Source organism: Haliotis rubra, unplaced genomic scaffold (genome assembly GCF_003918875.1).
Source record: "Haliotis rubra isolate DU_JTF1 unplaced genomic scaffold, ASM391887v1 Scf527, whole genome shotgun sequence".
NCBI classification, from domain to species: domain Eukaryota; kingdom Metazoa; phylum Mollusca; class Gastropoda; order Lepetellida; family Haliotidae; genus Haliotis; species Haliotis rubra.
Genome location: NW_025767221.1, coordinates 95129 through 116343, shown reverse-complemented (window position 1 = coordinate 116343; position 21215 = coordinate 95129). Strand labels below are relative to the sequence as shown.

General features: G+C 42.8%; 1 protein-coding gene across 1 annotated transcript in view; it reads right to left on the bottom strand.

The window, feature by feature from the left end:
• Positions 1–21215, bottom strand: part of LOC124252848 (ankyrin repeat domain-containing protein 27-like) — a 45621-nt gene that overhangs the window by 13502 nt on the left and 10904 nt on the right. The window contains exons 7-20 of the mRNA XM_046686519.1: positions 15263–15357; positions 14786–14845; positions 14520–14576; positions 13276–13418; positions 12928–13058; positions 11632–11710; positions 10294–10359; positions 8276–8363; positions 7066–7161; positions 5924–6114; positions 5575–5600; positions 5217–5356; positions 3304–3396; positions 1070–1178 (exon numbers count right to left, since the gene is read on the bottom strand). Coding sequence (XP_046542475.1) covers positions 1070–1178; positions 3304–3396; positions 5217–5356; positions 5575–5600; positions 5924–6114; positions 7066–7161; positions 8276–8363; positions 10294–10359; positions 11632–11710; positions 12928–13058; positions 13276–13418; positions 14520–14576; positions 14786–14845; positions 15263–15357 — 1374 coding nt within the window. The remainder of the gene's footprint in view (positions 1–1069; positions 1179–3303; positions 3397–5216; positions 5357–5574; positions 5601–5923; positions 6115–7065; positions 7162–8275; positions 8364–10293; positions 10360–11631; positions 11711–12927; positions 13059–13275; positions 13419–14519; positions 14577–14785; positions 14846–15262; positions 15358–21215) is intronic.

Genomic DNA, 21215 nt, shown 5'->3' with positions numbered 1-21215 from the left:
GCCAGGTTAAAGCATTCACTCATCATGCTGTAGACCCAGGTTCGAATCCCAACATGAGTAGAATGTGTGAAGCCCATTTCTGGTATCCCCCACCGTAATACTGCTGGAATAATGCAAAAAGGGGTGTAAAACTAAACTCACTCACTCAATGATATAGTAAGACCTGATTACAGGGATGAAAATGTTTTGTTTTCAACTGTACATTAGGGCACTCATTAGGATGCTGGAATTTAAAACTGAAGACAAGAAGACCTTTGATCGATCACCTTGACATTGTTGGATAATGAATAATCGTCAAGATCCGGGTTAGAATTGATCTTCAGAACCCATGCTTGTCTTAAGACACGTCTAACACTCAGTGACTAACGGGATCGGGTGGTCAGGTTCGCTGACTTGGTTGACACATGTCATTGTATCCAAAGTGCATAGATCAATGTTCATGCTGTTGATTACTGGATTGTTTGGTACAGACTTCGATTATTTACAGACCGCCACCATATAGCTGGAATATTGCTGAGTGCGGCGTAAAACTAAACTCACTCACTCACTGGATTACTAAATGCAGCATCAGCCCCATACAGACACCCTTCCCATGATTAAGGTGAGGTGAAATTGGGTTTAATGTCGTGCTTGAGAATATTTCGCTCATATGACGACGTGCATGAGTGTGTATGTGTATGTGCGGCTGCTTGTACTAGCCCAGACTGGAGCTGGTTTTATAGTGCTAGCTCACTGAGATACCATGCCGCAGTGAAGCATGAACACCCCACTCAGACACATTATACTGACTCCAGGCCGACCAGTCCTTGTTGTACCCATTAATGCCGAGCGCCAGGCAGGGACTAACAAGTACCATATGTTAACGTCTATTGGTATACGCGGTCAGGGATCGAACCCGCGACCTTCCGCTCTCCGGGCAGAAGCTTTAATCACTACACCACGGAGGCAGTCTCCCTTGATTAAGACATGAAACATAAGTGTATGAGTAAAATGAGCAATGTCCAATACTCTTGGGGTACAATGGCACACAAGCCCTCAAGCCTGGAACGTACTGTCTTAGTATACATACCATATCCCCACTTGGAGGCGAGGTGGAGGGGTGTGTTTCCGATGTCATTCAAGGCGTTGATGCTGATTCTTCTAGCATTATTGTCAAAGAAGATGAGAGCCTTCACACACTGAAGAAAAAACACAAACAACTGTTAACACTGAACCCAATGTGAACGTCTTGGTGCTATATTATTCCCAGGTCAATGGATCAACGTCCACTCGATTATCACGCTCAGCTCCCGAGTGAGTATGCAACCCATATCACAGTCACATTATCCTATCATCACCCCAGGTACCCAGGCACTTGAATCTAACCAAGGAAAGTTTCTGAAGTACAGTGGAATCTGTCAAATCCGGACTCTGTGTAAACCAGTTTTCTTCATAATCTGGACTACTCTCTGAGTCCCTGCAAAATTGTTCTAAGTTTATCATTAAAGCATACTTTATAATCCCATCTCTCTCAATTACGGATTACAGACTAAAATAACAGTCCCGACAATACAATGCTTGGAAATCCAGTATGATTACACAATGCCATTTAGAAAGTGGTCAAATGTAACATATATTGTATTTGGGATTACACATTCTTAGTAAAGTACAGATTCTAGTACAGTGTACTCTGTCAATACCGGCATCACTCGGGACCAAATAAAAATGCAGGTTTTGACAGAGTGCCGGTTTAGGCAGGTTGCAAGTTCGCTTATTACACCGGTGCACACAGGAAGTTCACTGTCGTACTGTCACTTTAGCATTAATAACATGTTTGAATAAGAAACAAGGCAGTGTCTGATTGCACATTCATGTTTATTCATTCAAATAAAAACAAGGTATATTTTGTTTACTTTGTGAAAAGGTCTCTGATATTACTTTGTATTTTGTGTGCCAATGCGTCGAGTGCAATATCCTCAGCTGCACTTTCCAAGTTCTGCACATGATACTGAAGTCATGTTTCCGAATTGTGTTGTTACATCATACGATTTTACCTTAAATACCCTCGAATCAACAACATGTAAACTCTTGCTCATTTTTACAGTCAAACTGCCCACTATCGTCTAAATCTAAAAGTTTTCGTTTACGAGGATGGTATCCATTGCTGTAATATGATTGGCTGCTTTAGGTCACGTGTCTGATTTTGACCAATCACGACCCTTATAGCAGACTGTGGTGAAAAGCGTCATTACATACCAATCTTTATCCAATAAAATCGCTTCTTACAAATGTGAAAATACTCTCGGCAAGGGTACAGTGATATTGTTGATGATCAGAGCTTTCGAACGATACCCGCCATCAAACGATTCACCTCACATGTTATTAATACGAAGCTTCGAAAACAGAGGTATTTTCCGCTGTTGTGTCATGTTACCAAGCGGAAAGCCACTGATATCGGGAAATTGGCGACCATACATATTATTTAAGAAATCTTTTTATAATAATTTTCTTCATAATCATACGCTTCATCTATGACCTTAGAGTCTCTGGGAACTCCGTGTCATGGCAGTAAATGCCTCTCGTTGACTGGTGTTGAAAGAGTTAATTACTCTATGTAAGTGACACGTACCACTCACTAATTAACAAGAAACTGATTGTCACTTCCCATTTCTGAATAATCCCGGGAGTAACCACGAATTGTGTTGGTACATCATTTGGACCTAATTCCATCAGAGGGTTGTGCCGTCCTTCATGTACCGTTTTTTTACAGATTCGTTTTCATAACAACTTGTTCGTTGGGACTGAAAAACAATGCCGATATCCTGAGTAGACAGATGCCGATGTTTACAGATGTTTCTAAATGATAATTAAGTGCATTTCTGCCGGGACTGAAACTTGTGTTGATGTAGACTGATATTGCCAGAGTCCACTGTACTTTATTTGGTTAAGTCCCATCCTGGATTTGTAATCCGTATGGAGCTGACTAAAATAACAGTTCGCTGCAAAAAAACACCTCCGTTACTTCTGTTCTCAATGGTTAATCGATTATATAAACACACAATATTTAATGTGATAAGATTAACTTCGAGTCAGTTTGAAGTCCTATAAATGACAGATTACTTGCTTGTTTCACATTCACTTCATAGTTTTGGCAGATTTGTCACTTGGTGACGAAGTGAAACGTACTGATGGTAACAATCAAACGATGACTAATCCGGGCTGCTTTATAATCCGGACAAGTGAGTCAGCCCCGGGCCAGTCCATAATAAACAGATTCCACTGTACATAACTGCATGACATCTGTTATGCTTAATCCCTACTTACATCGTCATGTCCGTTTGCTGCACAGAGATGTAGAGGTGTGTTGCCGTCACTGTCCACGGTTGTAATACTGGCATGGAAGTGAAGCAGTAACAGCTGAAGAGAAAAACATGGAAAAATAATTAAAACAAGAACTTCAAGGTCTTCTGCTTAAACAAATGGAACAGAACAATCCTTGGAACTTAGGTAAATGGGCCTTGTGTGAAAAGTATTTCCAAAATTAATGTTTGTTTGTTGTCTAATGTCACATTCAGCAATATTCCAACTATAAGGCAGCTGTCTGTTAATAATCGAGTCTGCACCAGACGATCCAGTGATCAACAACATGAGCATCAATATTCACAATTGGGATACAATGACATGTGTCAACCAAGTAGGCAAGCCTGACCACCTAATCCAATTATTCGCCTCTCACGACAAGTATGGTTGCTGAAGACCAATTCAAACCAGGATCTTCACAGGCAGTACTATATTTAAGAAATGACACCCTTATCAACAAGGTCCCTAATAACATTATACCAGGGCCAAACAATCGTTATTTAGTTTGTTGTTAAATACCACACTCAACAACATCCCAACTTGAAGACAGTGGTCTGATAACAAAGGAGTCTGGATTAGACAATTATGCATAATAAGAGCACTTTTCCATCTAGATGTACAGACATGCTATCATTCTTTTCGTTGAAATATTTTCTTCCAGAAAGGACAGAAAATACAGGCTTCCTCCACTTTAATTGATAACTCTTCTAAGTGAAAACAAATGTTTGGAAGCAACAAGAAGCAGTTTAACAAAACACTTGCCCATCCAAACCTCCCTCTCGAAACAAGAATATAATATGGCTGACCCTTACCATGGCACTCTGGAAGCCATTCTGACAGGCCTGATATAGCGGCGTGAGACTAGGTAACCGCTCCCCACCCCATAAACCAGAATATAATATGGCTGGACTCTTACTATGGCACTCTGGAAGCCATTCTGACAGGCCAGATGTAGTGGTGTGAGACTAGGTAACCGCTCCCCACCCCATAAACCAGAATATAATATGGCCGGACTCTTACTATGGCACTCTGGACTCTGACAGGCTGGCACTCTGGAAGCCATTCTGACAGGCCAGATGTAGCGGCGTGAGACTAGGTAACCGCTCCCCACCCCATAAACCAGAATATAATATGGCCGGACTCTTACTATGGCACTCTGGAAGCCATTCTGACAGGCCAGATATAGCGGCGTGAGACTAGGTAACCGCTCCCCACCCCATAAACCAGAATATAATATGGCCGGACTCTTACTATGGCACTCTGGAAGCCATTCTGACAGGCCAGATGTAGTGGCGTGAGACTAGGTAACCGCTCCCCACCCCATAAACCAGAATATAATATGGCCGGACTCTTACTATGGCACTCTGGAAGCCATTCTGACAGGCCAGATGTAGCGGTGTGAGACTGAGGTAACCCGCTCCCCACCCCATAAACCAGAATATAATATGGCCGGACTCTTACTATGGCACTCTGGAAGCCTTTCTGACAGGCCAGATGTAGTGGTGTGAGACTGAGGTACCCGCTCCCCACCCCATAAACCACAATACAATATGGCTGCCCATTACCATGGCACTCTGGAAGCCCTTCTGACAGGTCAGATGTAGCGGTGTGAGACTGAGGTACCCGCTCCCCACCCCATAAACCACAATACAATATGGCTGCCCCTTACCATGGCACTCTGGAAGCCCTTCTGACAGGTCAGATGTAGAGGTGTGAGACTGAGGTACCCACTCCCCACCCATAAACCACAATACAATATGGCTGCCCATTACCATGGCACTCTGGAAGCCCTTCTGACAGGTCAGATGTAGCGGTGTGAGACTGAGGTACACCACTCCCCACCCCATAAACCAGAATACAATATGGCTACCCCTTACCATGGCACTCTGGAAGCCCTTCTGACAGGCCAGATGTAGCGGTGTGAGACCGAGGTAATCGGCAGCATCCACGACCGCCCCGTGTTTCACCAGCACATCAATCAGCTGGGCCTGGCCACAGGAAGCTGCAATGTGTAATGCTGGAACACAAAGTAGTTATTACTTCATCATACATGTTGCCATCTGAATTGTAAATCAACCAGCCTCCCATATTCCTAGTTTGTGTGAAATCTTTCATTTCCATGGCACAAGTAGAAATTTGATGCTTTACTGATGTTGTCTCAGCTATATCTTTAGGCTGAGTGTGTACCTGCAATGAACTGTATGCGTACCTAAGCACCATGATCTTAGTGTGTACCTAAGCCACAAGATCTGAGTATGTACCTGTGATACATGATTGGAATATACCTGTGATACATAACTGGACGTATGTACCTGTCATACATCAAGTGAGTGTGTCTCTGTGCCGCATGGTCTGACACTGTACCTGTGTCTAAGATCTAAGTATGTTATATATGATCTGAGCATGTTCCTGTTAAACAAGATAGGAGTGTACCTGTAATTTATACAGGAACATCAACCTGTGTGCCATGATCCGACATTGTACCTATGCTATGTGACAAGAGTGTACCTTTGCCCAATGATCTCATAGAATATCTATTACACCTAACTAGATATATCTGGGATATATCAATCAGATTGTATACCTGTGTAACCCTCGGGTATCCCTGGTATAGGCAGTAACAAGGTTGGAGTTGGAGCGGATCTGTGCATGGATCTTCTCACACTTGTCACAGGTACACAACGGATGACACAGTTTGCTGACCAGCTCATCTGATGCCTTCTTCGGCTGCTCCAGCATCTCCTGCACCGCAGCCTCATCCCCGTTCTGTACTTGCTGCAACAAATCAGGGGCAAAATGATACAACTAGGTTGGGATGTTTTCTGCTCCAAATTACCCATGTGGGTATCTTCTGACAGGTTTTGTCCAGTGATATTGCAACTTGTTTGTCAGATTTGTTTATATGTTTGTTTGCTTGTTGATTACCACTGCATTCAGCAATTTTTCAAATACTGTAAATCGACAAAGTTCCCCATCTTCAATGTTTTGATGATCAACAACTCAGCCAGTTCTACGTCGTGTTTGTTTTGCGAGTCCTCCCCTTGTAAAAACAAGTCGAATTGTTGACAATACATCATATCGCTTCCTGTGAACAAACATACAAGAGAAGACCAAAGACGTCAAATTTGCAATTAAACATCGCTAGAAAAGATTATTTACCTATTCAGTTCTAAATTGTTTTGGCTAGGCTTTGTCTTATATGCAGGGACAACCCGATCCCGTTAGTCACCTCTTACGACAAACATGGGCTGCTGAAGACCAATGCTAGCTCGGATCTTCACGGGTAGAGTTTGTCAGAAGGTTTTCGCCTTTGTTTTCAGGAAGGCTCAAATGACACAATGCTTTCAATAGACACTTCTTTGATTAAAACAACCAGTAAATGCACCAGTCAACAAAACAGCTGCACCGTCTTGTGGTATCAACACTTCTATCGTCTTCTTACGACTTATGCAAACAAGTCTTTCTAGACCTAACTTATCATAACACAATGTATGGAGGGCTTGGATGAGGACTGGAAACACCTATGCTGAGCCTGTGTTCAGAAGAGGAAATTTTAATGTGCTGCTGATTTCAAGTTCATGAGCAGGGTATTTGAGCTATGTTACTGAAAAGATTTCTGAAATATACAGCTAAGAACTTGATTTGACCCAGGGTGTATGTGATGTGGAGATACAATACATGAAAATACACATGGGATCAAAGATGGATTGAGAGCTGAGATCTCACCTTGAAGAACTCATCAACAACTGGCAGGTTAGGGCCACTGGACTGTCGCTGTAGGCCATCATCCATCACACCGTTCACTCCTTGCCAGTTGTGGTCCTGTTGGAAATGCATTTTACTCACATGACCAAGTATTTAATATGTTCTTATGGCTACAGCTAAAACTCATACTAAAGTTGATGAATTTTACTGACATTTTAAGTCAAAACATTCGTTACACTGCTATACTGAGTATAACAAAACCTTGTGGAAGGTCCCATCACATAACCTTTCAGCGACCTATGACCGTCCAATCAAAGGCAAGACGGACGAAATGATTTAACCAATCAGACAACGGCTACTATTTAGGGTTCGGCGGGACTTACAAAGTGTATTTTCTCGTCCCTGGTCGCCAACACTGATCTCCCAACAAATGAAAATCCGCATAATAGCATTCAGAATCGTTCGGGTACAAACTTTTTCGAGGTAAAAGTTCAAAAGGTATGTGCAAATGTCCACTTTCACGATTTGGTTAGCTGTGTTCTGATTGGTCAATTGCAAAGGTTACCTGATGCGACCTTCCACAAGGTTTTGTTAGACTCAGTATAGCAGTGTAACATGAACAGTCATTTGGCGACTTCTTGATGAATAATTGCTGACATGCATATAATTTCTTATCCACAGGGCATAAGCTACTTAAATAAGACTTATTAGTATCTTGTACCCAGTAATCTGTTTGTACCTGGGCCTAGATTTTCGAAGATTTCTTAGCGCTAAGATAGTCATAAGTTAATGTTAATGTAGGGCACTGACTATCTTAGCGCTAAGAGGGCTTCGAAAATCTAGGCCTTAGATGGTATGGCAACTACAAATTCTGCTACCTTCATCATGTTCCTCTTTGTCAAGTGAGTGAGTGAGTGAGTTTGTTTTTACGCCGCTTTTAGCAAAATTCCAGCAACATCACGGCGGAGGACACCAGAAATGGGCTTCACAGATTGTACCCATGTACAATTCGAACCCGGGTCTTCGGCGTGACGAGCCAACGCTTTAACCACTAGGCTACCCCACCGCCCCTCTTTGTCAAGCAATAAGTAGGTACCAGATAGGAGGACCAGTGCTACTTTGATGCTCCTGTTCACAAAGCAACAAGTGGGTACCAGGTAGGGCAACCACTGCTACTTTAATGTTCCTGTTCACTGAGCAATAAGTGGGTACCAGGTAGAGTGACTGTTACCTTGATCATGTCCCTGCTGAAGACCTCGTCCTTCACCTTCCCACTTTTGATGTGCTGCAGAGCTGCTTCAATGGAGGCCAGGTAGAACCTATGAATACACAATGCCATTTAGTAAGTGGCAAACATAACATACGTTTACTGAGAGAGGGTAATCCCAAATATAACATTTTACAGGTAGAACCCGTTGTTAATATCATTTCTAGTCATTGACACCAAACACAACACAAGCAGTTACTACATGACTGCAATGCATTCCATCCTCGATAATCTCCAGGGTATATTTTCAGATAAATCTCCACTAGTAATGGATGCCTCTACGGCTCGACCTGATAATTGTATTACCTCCCTTGCTGGCTTTTTATCCAATCAAGTGTCTACACTGGGATGTTGAGCGTACCAATCACAAGGCTTCTTTCATAACTCACTTCCACTTCTTTTATCTTACCGATGAAACTTGGCAACACAACTGAAAGAGGTAGGAGTTCTTTTTTGATGGTTTCAGACCCTTCAAATTGTCTGTATGATTTTTTCCCCTATATCTTAATCACACAGTGAGCAAACCTTTGTGGCTGTAATCTTTGTTGAAACTGGCAAGCTCGGTTGTAACGGCTTATCTGATTGGCTACTGTGAGAAGGCGGAGCCAGCAAAGGGAGGTAATACTATTATCGAGCTGCAGATATCCAGGGTACTAGTGGAGATTTATCTGAACATATACCCTGGAGGTTATCGAGGATGAATACATTCCAACACAAACAACCCACTATAGGCCTCCACTGGACCCCTACTCCCATACATCAAGGTTAAATAATTTATCAATGATCCTCTAATGACTGGCTGTAATCAGCAGTACTCCAGCTATGTGACAACGGCCTAGTACATCAATCAAATAAAATGTGTTTTCTGACATCATACATTCTCGGATGGCGGTGTTCACCCGCGCAATTACGCGGTGTGTTGCATCATAGCAATGGTTGTAAGTACTTGGCTGATGATCGACATGTCTTTATGATTAAGTTATTACGATGTTTCGCTGTTCATCTATTATTACTGAAAAAACCCTGCATGTTTTAAGCATCTGAAAAACCATGGATATGTACGATAAACACTGTTAATTGCAATCCACGCTGAATTTCACTAGTTTACAATGTGATTAACCAGAGCTCAAGAATGGATTTGTTGATGTGCTATTTTCGATGACGTGAATATGTGTGATCACTGGGCAACTTTTTTTATCGGAGCCACGGATTACCCCGCGGTTTAACTGAATCCGTGGTATCGCGAAGAGCGTTATTATGAGGGATGACTGTATATTGAAAACCAGGTCAAGAACACCTGGCTCTATAACAAAATCCTTGACCTCTGTTTAACACATCAACAGCCGACTAACAGGATCAGGTGGTCAGGTTCGCTGACTTGGTTGACACGTGTAGTCATATCACAGTTGCGTAGATCGATGCTCATGATGTTGATCACTGGATTGTCTGGTTCAGACTCGATTATTTACAGACCACTGCCATATAGCTGGAATATTGCTGAGTGCGGCATAAAATTTAACTCACTCACTCGTGACCACCCTGTTTTCTTGACTCAAACAATGAAACGTGAACCCTCGTAAGCTATTTGTTAGAATAGGTCTTCAACATCCCATGCTTGTCTTGAGAAATGACTAATGGGACGGGATGGTCAGGCTCACTGGCTTGGTTGATGCATTTAATCATACACTTTACACAGACCAATGCTCTTAATATCAACCATTGGTTTGTCTTGTCAGATTCCAAACTGCCATTTTGTAAAAGATGAACAACATAGTGTACTTTTATGCAATAAACAAACAGGAAACAACTAAATTATTATTATTATGTTAATATTTGCAAAGCGCCAAGATCCACCTCAGCTGCTCAAAGGCGGCTTGTTTTTCCCTCAATCATTGCATATCAATCTCACACGGCACATTGTATAATCAATCTCAACTCCCTGGAGATCATACAACCAAAGAGAGAATCAACCTCTGACATACCCAAATTCAGCATCTTCTGAGCACTTTGCAAAATGGAAGTGTGTCATAAAGGCAAGGTTTGCTGTCCTGAAAACATCAAGATAATCTTCGTGAAAAATATTAGAAACCATTTGTTAAACTGAAAAAGCAAAGGGTTCTGTAAAGATCACACCTGAAGAACAACTTCACTGTGATGGAACCCACATTATGATGTTGTCATCTTTTCCTTAATCCTTTGCTTCTTACAAACAAATAGTTCATGAGTTATTATCTAGATATTAACCCTTCACTGACTGGAATTTGTCAAAATCATGGTCAGTCAGGGGTGGAAATAACTTTGCTAGTGTACTCCGGTACAGTGGCACGTGTAAAATCACTTACCCTGATAAGTTTTCCGCTATACCGTCCGTTTTCTTGTTGATTTTTGAAATAAACAACATAATTAACATTGGAAAGTCAACTGGACACCGGTATAGCGTGATATACAAATTTGCTTGCCTGACAGAAAAAAACACTGGACTCGGACGTCAGGCAATGGGTTATTTCCACAAATAGGACAATGCTTCATGTTCATGAAATATTTGAAGGATCTGATCAAGAAGTATTGAATTATCTTTGAGTTATGCTTTGGGAACAATGTCATTTATTACAAAATGTCAAATGTCAAATCAGAAAACAAGTACAAGCACTGATATCTTCGCAAAATGAGATCATGAAATATTGAACAGAGTTTGAATTATGCTCTGGAAATCAATTGATACACGGAAGATGGACAGACAGGTTCCAAACATCTCTTCTGATAACAACTATCATAGGCCATTTGGCGTAGGTTTTATCAGGGATATTATCATATATTCCGTAAGTTATGTCAATTAAATATCTCTCTAAATAATGATCTTGCTGTCAATAGAAATCAACGCAGCTTGACCATTGTAATCATGTCCACCAACACAGAGTCATTTGCAGACCAGCTGCCAGTAATAACAGTTAGACAAGGGCCGGTTGGCTACTGAAGCATGACATTGTGGATGAGGTGATGATACTGCAGGCTGACCAGACACTTGACAGTTTGATAAGGATTGATCCTTAGGGATAAACAGAGAATGCTTTATTTTAGTCGAGACTTGACCCTTAGACAACTGCTGACCATCGCCTGGCCATTGCTGCACTTTCATGTAATTGCATATTTAGACGCTGAATAAAGTGATGTGGACCTCTGATGGGCTTCTGTGTTTGAAGAGACAATATCCAAACCATACCAGCCGGAATACAACCTATATGGCATAACTGGCCACAGGTATGATTGTGGCAACATTTACTAAAAGGAATGCTAGGGGGTGTTGATACAATGATGCTTACCAGTTCGGTATTTCTGACTTCACTATGAGGTATATCAAAATTGGAAGAAAGTCATCCGTTGTCATCATGTCTTCAGTACCTGGTAAAGACAAAAAGTAACATTATAGAAACAAGTTTTGCACCTTTATGAATTCTCCAAACAATCCATCACATTGCAAGGTTCAACACAGCCTTAGACCATTTGTCTCAGACTTGTGAAACCTTGTCTTCTACAGCAAAAGATACCAGCCCTTTAAATACAGTTTACCAGTAACCAGTGAATCCTGATCTCGCTAACACTGACCTGTCAGTCTCAATCTGGCTAACATTGACGTGTGAGTCCCGATCTCGCTAATACTTACCTGTGAGTCCTGATCTCCCTAACATTGACCTGTGAGTCCCAATCTCGCTAACACTGACCTGTGAGTCCCAATCTCGCTAACACTGACCTGTGAGTCCTGATCTCACCAACACTGACCTGTGAGTCCTGATCTCACCAACACTGACCTGTGAGTCCTGATCTCAAACATTGACCTGTGAGTCCCGATCTATAACATTGACCTGTGGGTCCCGATCTCGCTAACACTGATCTGTGAGTCCTAATCTCGCTAACATTGACCTGTGAGTCCCAATATCGCTAACACTGACCTGTGAGTCCTAATCTCGCTAACATTGACCTGTGATTCCCGATCATGCTAACACTGACCTGTGGGTCCTGATCTCCCTAACACTGACATGTGGGTCCTGATCTCGCTAACACTGACTTATGTCCCGATCTCACTAACACTGACCTGTGAGTCCTGATCTCGCTATAAGTGACATGTGGGTTCTGATCTTGCTAACACTGACCTGTGAGTCCTGATCTCTAACATGGACCTGTGAGTCCTGATCAATCGTGACCTGTGAGTCTGATCTGCAACACTGACCTGTGAGTCCTGATCTCGCTTAACACTAACATTGACCTGTGAGTCCTGATCTCGCTAACACTGACCTGTGGGTCCTGATCTCGCTAACACTGACCTGTGAGTCCTGATCTCGCTAACACTGACCTGTGGGTCCTGATCTCGCTAATACTGACCTGTGAGTCCTGATCTAAACTTAAGCTAACACTGACCTGTGGGTCCTGATCTCGCTAACACTGACCTGTGGGTCCTGATCTCGCTAACACTGACCTGTGGGTCCTGATCTCGCTAACACTGACCTGTGAGTCCTGATCTCGCTAACACTGACCTGTGAGTCCTGATCTCGCTAACACTGACCTGTGGGTCCTGATCTCGCTAACACTGACCTGTGGGTCCTGATCTCGCTAACACTGACCTGTGGGTCCTGATCCCTTCCTCGGCTTGGTGAGAGCAGCCACCATTCTTTTCACACAAAATAGTCGACCTACAGGAGTTGTGAAGTTGTTCAACCGGGACAGTTCAACCTTTGCCAAAGACACATTCTTACTGAAATAAACATATAAGAAATATTCTGAGTTCAAAGCACATAATGCCAAGTTGCAACAAAATCCTGATCGACAAAATTCCTTCATAAACCTTCTGCCACCAGGGTCACTCAGATGTATGTGCCTTAATCAAAGTTTTCGGACGGTGGTATTGCCTGGATGATCTTTTGTCTGACAGAATTATTTGCAAGTTAAGTGTGCTCATATGTCCAACCCACCTGAAAACCTTCTTGATGCCCAGATCCTGCAGGGTCAGATCGGTTAGGTTCCGAGTCAGTTTATTCATGTCTGCATCCTCCGAACCCACGCATGCAGTCACAACACGGAACAGTTTCCTGAACACTGCATGCATGTAGTATGTCTGAAATGAGACACAAACATCAAGTTACTGTCCTAAGTCAAATTATCCAGATTAACAAGGTTTCAAAGGAACAAGATCATTTGATAGTTATCCAGATTACCAGGGTGTGGACTAATGAAAATTAATGTACCCATTATATTGCAACAGCACCATCATCATTATTACCATCATCATCACAATCAATACATCATCATCAGTATTATTACATCATCATCATCACTATCAAGACATCACCACCAATACATTATCACTATCAATACATAATCATCACCATCAACATCACTATGAGTACATCATCATCATCATCATCATTATAATCATTATACATCATCACTATCAATACATCATCATCAGTATGAATACATCATCATCATCATCACCATCAATACATCATCACTATCAATACATCATCACCACTAACAGTACAACACCATCATCATCAGTATAAATACATCATCATCACTGTCAATACATCATCACCATCAATACATCATCATCACTATCAATACATCATCATCACCAACATCATCAATATGAATCACAATCAGTATTAATACATCATGTACATCATCATCAATACATCATCACTATCAATACATCACTATCATGTACACCAACATCATCAGTAAAAATACATCATCATCATCATCAATACATCACCATCATCATCATCATCAAGTAGAAATTTTTATCTGGATTTCCCATGTTAGATTTGGGCCACACAAAATCATATTTGTCCTATGTAGGAGAATTCCCTACGGACTGATGATTTGGCAATGACGTAACAAATCAAGACTGCACCAGACAATCAGGTTATTGATAGTACAAGCAACATTTTCCCATATCAACACACAGTCTACAAACTCACAGACTCCATTCAATCGCTGATTAATAGTATATGTTGCTGGGTAATCATGCTAAACTTGAAACCAAAGAACACTCCATGCATACAAACATCAGTCCATACTCATGTTGAAGCGGTTGCATGACATCAACTCTTAGGAGCAATGCCAAAAGTTATGTAATATTGTAATGAATGCAACTCCTTAAGGTCAACAACATACTTATAAGCAACCAATTATATATTTTCAAGTTACTCACCTCAACAGCAATTTTTATGTTTTCCATATAGTGAGTACTATGGCGAGCTGTTCTTTTCTGAAAAAGATATTGAATCATGATTGATTATAGGAAAAATCTGTTAATACAAACTGACAAACTGACAGTACATAAAGTTAGATTCACAAGTCACTTAAGGCAAAAGGAAGTTTCTAAATAGGATAAGACATATTGCATAACATGGTCTGTGCCTAACAACATGTTCTTTTATTTTCCTAAAATGTGTTACCGATAAATATGCATCTCACCAGTACAGCATCCTTCAGCACATACTGCATGACCTTGGTGAACTGTGCACTTGCTGCATCCTGCAGAATAAATACCAAAACCAAGAAGTTAATTCAGCACAAAATTTAAGTCTATATGCCTGCCAAGCCTATATTGCAACAAAACAATTGCAAATAACTCGGCCTTTCAAATTCTTAAAGGGTGGACTGACTGACTGACTGAGTTTGGTTTTACGCCGCTTTTAGCAATATTCCAGCAACATCATGACGGGGGGACACCAGGTGGCCCAGTGGTTAAAACCTTTTCGTCACACCAAAGACCTGGGTCGATTCCCCACATCGGTAATTTGTGTGAAGCCCATTTCTGGTGTTCCCTCATTGGAATGTTGCTTTAAGCATCATCAAACCATATTCACACTCTCTTCAAATTCTGAAAATAATTAAGTTTTTCTTTTTAAAACTTAAATGGTCTTATTGGCTAAAGTCACTGTGACTGACCATGATACTGCGAAGACCTTGGCCTTCCAGTTGGTCAAAGGCCATGGAGAAGGTGTTAAGCATCTTGTCAATGTTGTCTCTTGCCTTCCATCCTCCTGCAGTAAAAAATAACAGCATATTAGTTTGAGAGTGCTGTTTACCACTGCATTCACCTCTGTTTTAGCTTAATATTAAGGTCCTTATCACACAAACTAAATCATAGATACTGTAGTATAAGGGGAGGTAACTTGTACAGGCAGTGATGGGCAGATACCTATTCTACATGGACAAATTGGAAATTTTAACTATAAATTGTACATTTATATACTTATCTTATCTCATGGCTTGCACCTCTCTCTCTTCCTTTCGACACTGAGTGGAACGACTGTAAACATTTTCCCTTGGCCTCTCTTGTTCACTCTCGCCCATGTATCTCGTGCTGCTCTTGTTAATGGACAACATACCACAATCCATGCGAGGCATGCACACGCTCCACAGCTACCCACGTGACTACTGCTCACTCATCATTCTCATTCTCGGAGCCGTCACTGTAATCTGAGTAGAGGGGAGGTGGACGGGAATCCATCGTGTGAGATAAGATAAGTATATAAATATACAATTTATAGTTAAAATTTCCAAATTTTTAAACTTATCTTATCTCACGGCTTGCACTTATCCCATGGTTGGACGGCGGGTTGCAGATTACCCTTAGTCTGAACAGAAAGGACAACAAAAGTTGTATACTCCTGAGACAACCGTAGATAGCGGTGCACAAGGGAGGCCTGTTACGCATGCACGCAACTCCTATGCTTGTGATGGGTCTCCTGACCCCTTGGCTTACTAAGCACAACGACTCCCAGGGAGATGGGTGCTCCCGAGCGATGTGGTGTTCGGCTGCAACCTTCATAAATGAAGAGACGTAGCTAAGCAAGTAGACCTTGCATCACCACGATTTCCAAGGTACCTCCGTAAATTACAGTTTTGCAACCAGTACTCGGAACAGCCCCTGCTTCGAAACAACCCATCAGCCACCAGAGAGGGTGACAAACAAATTGAATCGGAAAACTCCAAGGTTTAACGTTCAGTTCCAAACAACATCAAATTGAGCTCGCTCCTTTACATAAGCTTAGTCAAAGGAAGAGTCTGGCAACTTAGGAGTCAGAACGCAACGAAATCCACAGGAATTCAGGAAGGACCCACTTCACTGACGTAATTTCTCCGTAGAGTAGAGGTCAGTGAGCCCCTCTGCATCGCGACACAAAATAAATCAACCACTAAATAAATTAGTGGCGGTATCTAAATGCCTCAGTATCCAACCAAGTGAGATAGCTCTTAAACCCATAACAAGGAGAACAAAAGATAAACATATGTTGATCTTTTAATTCAGTAACTACAGGAAATAGCACCGACCCCGGGACTTCCTTTATCTGCGTTGATGAGCAGAGGTGAGCTGTTGTGCCAAAACAAGTGGTCCGAACTGGTGCAACCCCCGGATGTCCGTCACTGAGAGATCCCGTAAATAGTGAGATGAGAAGACACTGTCTGAATGCCAAAAAACAACCCTCCATGATCGAAGTCAAAGAGCAATTCTTGTGTAACGCCAAAGTCAATGCTAGCACATGCGTCTCATGCAGGTTGGATGTGGTAGAAGTGGGCAGGCCTGCAAAAGTGTATGCCCGAAGTATAGTAGACCTCATCCAAAACAACAAAGTGGTTCGAGACACCTCTGCCTTAGAGGTGGTCGATAGCGGTATAAAGAGGCGTTTCCACAAATGTCGCCGATCCTGATATGTGGTGAGGAAAATGCGTAGTGCCTAACTGGACACAGTGTCAGATCTTCAGTGTCACGAGGCCCAAGTATGGTGGACAACGGTGGGATAGTGAACGTCCTATCCGGCTGTCCCAGCAATTAGTTCTTTTGCAATAAAATCCCAGCGGAGACCCAAGAAGACCCTGCCGTGTTTCTTGGTAGCTAAAACAGAATTAATACCCGCTAGATATGTGGCCAACGTTGTACCCTTGAACTTCCTGGTGGCAAATAAGTGCTGAAGAAACTCCTCAACGACCTGCGCAGAAGCAGAAGTAGGAGATTGTATACCTCTAGTCTTACAGTAGACTTCAAATCTCTTCCACTTTTCATCATACAATGAGCGAGTGGACGTCCGATGGGCAGCAGTAATAGCTGTAGTAACTCCACGAGAGTAGCCCTTGGCTATGAGAGACTTCTGTAGACTTGTGTAGATTGCGGATGAAGCAGGAGGTCGTTTCGTATGGGAAGTGGTACCGGATTTGGTTCTGCCAGAATTCTGAGGTTGACGAAGCAACTTCTCGCTGGCCAAAAGGGCGCGACCAAAACCAGATGAATCTTCTTGGTGGTGCCCAACTTCTGCACTACCTTGGGAAGTAGAGCTGGAGGGGGACCGCATACGCATTTAGACCCTCCCAAGAGACTGCAAGAGCGTCTAGATCCCATGCAAGGGAGTCCGGAATCGGAGAAAAGAACCTTGGGAGCTGCTTGTTGAAGCGTGTGGCGAACAGGTCTACTAGGCGCCGTGACAGTGGGTAGATCATCGTCTGGAAGACCTTGGGATGTAATTTCCACTCAGTCGGCGACGGCTGGTTGGAGCGTGACAGGGCATCGGCGATGACACTACGGCACAGATCCAGTGGCCTTTGATGGAGACCAAGATTCCGGCAAAATCCGAGTTGGAGCAGCAGCCGATGAATCAGAATTAGGCGGACGGTGAGAGGGGGAACGTCTATCTAACGAACTGTAACAATGTCTCGTGGGAGACGAGGTGGTGAGTGAAGACGAACTGAAGGCCAAGAACCGAGAACTGAATGAGGCAAGCGAGAACGTGAATGATAATCATCATGGTGAGGCGACCAAGTCCCATAACGCTCTGAGCGGTTCGGCGAAGTAGTGAGTGGATAAGAAACAGTTCAACCAGACGATCCAGTTTGATGTAGGATTCCCATAGGGATCCGAATCCTGGAAGCATCAAAAGAACTAGTTCGGTAAAGTGAATCAGTGTGAACTGAAGAGATATTCCGAGATACATCAGTTCGCAAAGTTGAACCAATCGGATGAGGTGAAGTGCCTCTGCCAGATGAACTGGAACGATGACGATAACCAGAAGAATCAGAACGAGGCACTGCAGTACAGTAGGGAGAACCAAAACGCCCTGATGATGCCACGATGACGTATGGGTGAATCCCTCCTGGTTGAATCAGATCGCTGGCGCTGAGGTAAATCGCTTGGTCTGATGAACCGGTTCGGCTGACAGAGCGATGCGTTGAAACCGTACGAAAAGGTGAATCAGTTCGATTAGATGAACCAGTTCGGCGACTTTGTTCCTTAGGCCTAGGTGTAACAGATCGGTTCGTAGAACTGGATTGGCGTTTGCGAGTTGAACCAGTTCGGCCTAACGAACTGGTTTGGGAAGGCGGAGGTGAACTAGATCGCTGCCATGATTTTTACTCCACACGGCGATCATACTGCGTAGCAACAGTTGGTTGTGCCGAAACACTTCAACGATGAGACAGAGCCATTAGGCGAAGCATGATTCGAGTCAACACAATCAGATGAGTCGGCATGGCGACGTTTCTTCTTCCCATTCTTCTGAGACGAATGAGGTGAGGTGAGGTGAAATTGGGTTTAATGTCGGGCTTGAGAATATTTCTCTCAAATGACGATGTGCATGCGAGTGTATGTGTATGTGCAGCTGTTTGTACTAGCCCAGACTTAAGCTGCTGTTATAGTGCTAGCTCACTGAGATACCATGCCACAGTGAAGCATGAATACCCGACTCAGACACATTATACTGACTCCCGAGCCGACCAGTCCTTGATGTACCCATTAATGCTGAGCGCCAGGCAGGGACCAACAAGTACCATAATTTTAACGTCTTTTGGTATGACGAGGTCGGGGATCGAACCCGTGACCTTCCGCTCTCCGGGCGGACGCTCTAACCACTACACCACGAAGGCGGTCTCCGAGACGAATGAGATCGATTGGAGTGTGGCCGTACCGCATTGTCAGATGAACTTGAATGTGAAACACTGTGCAACAAACGCTTTGGAGTTTCAGAACGACGAGAAGTACTCTGCGGGAATAACAACCGACTTTATCCTACTCGCTGAGGGGGACGGCTGCTGAACCGTGAGCGCCTGCATTGTTCCTTCCTCCCCCGTCGGTAATGCAACAGTAGGCGAGCGAGAAGTAGAAAGTGTCATCTGCAGATCCGTCGGTTCGGCAACAGTTTCAGGAAAGTTTGGTCGATCAATCACCACCACACTAGAGGACAAAGACTCCAGAGGAGATGAATGCATGCCAAGCAACTTCCTCAAGTCTTCAGATAAATACGAGTCAGACGAAGCGGCCAAGAAAGCCTTCACTCCCGAGGGAGGCGATAGTAACCGCTTCGGAGTTAAAGATGGTCGCTGAATGTGAATTTTCTTGGCAGCAGATGGACTACATTCTGACGAAGCATTCCTAGCCCCGGTCGGCTAAACAACATGAACATACTTGCTGGTATGCTTTGAAATCTTCATCTGACTTGTTCCATTAATTAGTAGCCTTACATTACCCTACACGGTCAACACACAAACTGTCCGGATAAAAACTCGAAAAAGTCCTCTTGCACTCAGCGCAAAACTTGCATTTCCACTTATCTTCCAATTTCCTCATAGTGGAGGAAAAACAATCAGGAAAAGGGAACTTGAAGTATTCAATGTTTACAAGTACGTCCAGCCAGGGACTCGATGAGATTGAGAATGATGAGTGAGCAGTAGTCACGTGGGTAGCTGAGGAGAGTGGCGGATGCCTCGCATGGATTGTGGTAAGTTGTCCATTAACAAGAGCGGCACAAGATACATGGGTGAGGGAAAAAGTTTACAGTCGTTCCACTCAGTGTGGAAGGAAGAGAGAGAGGGCAAGCCATGAGATAAGATAAGTTTAAAAATTAATGGTTTGGTTTGGTTTGGTTTGGTTGTTGTTGAATGCCACACTTGGCAATATTCCAGCTATGTGGCTGTAAATAATCGAGTCTGGACAAGACAATCAAGTGATAAACATTATGAGCATACACAAATTAGATACAATGACATGAGTCAACCAAGTCAGCAAGCCTGACAACCCGATCCCGCTAGTCGCCTCTTATGACAAAAGTTGTTGAAGACCAATTCTAACATGGACCTTCACGGGTTTGCAAATATGTAATTTTTAAAGTAAAATTGATATTTTATACTTATCCTGACTCATGATCTTTGCTTATCTCCCTTTTCCTTCCGAATGGTAGAGGAACACTTTAATCCCTTGAAGTTCCCGAAGCGGACGTACAATACTCACCCACAAGTTACCTCCCTTCCTCTTTCCCGCGCAAACGTACCATGTGACGTGCCCAGACTTGTCACTCTCTCCCTTTTCGCCCAAGCGGATGGTTGGGCGAGCACTGAGTCCCGTATACGGCAATCTATCATTTATATTTAGGCCTATTCTTCTAAATTAAGCTGTCTATGGTTTTGGTTATAATTACGATGTAATATTTGTACAAATTTGTTGGAATTTATTGACTTTGAGTCGTGTTTTTCATCGTGTTGTTCCACTACCATTCGGAAGGAAAAGGGAGATAAGCAAAGATCATGAGTCAGGATAAGGTAAAATAACAAATATAGAGGAAGAAATGCTTTGTAAGTTGGTGCCTGTTAAGAGAGGGTAATTTGTCTGGGTAGGAGGGTAGGACTCCTCAAAAGGTTCAAACAGAAGAAAGACCATTCAGACTACAACTGCTTGACCAATGGTCATGTTGAAGGAAAATCTGGGGTTCAACCCCACAAATCTTCAAATTAGTGCATCTTCAGTAGAACCGAAGACTTCAATACCTGAATATTTTATAAAAAGACTGACTCAAAGTTTGAAACCTGAACAAAGAAAATTCGGGAATGCTTATAGTCCGTTTGATGTCATTTGTTT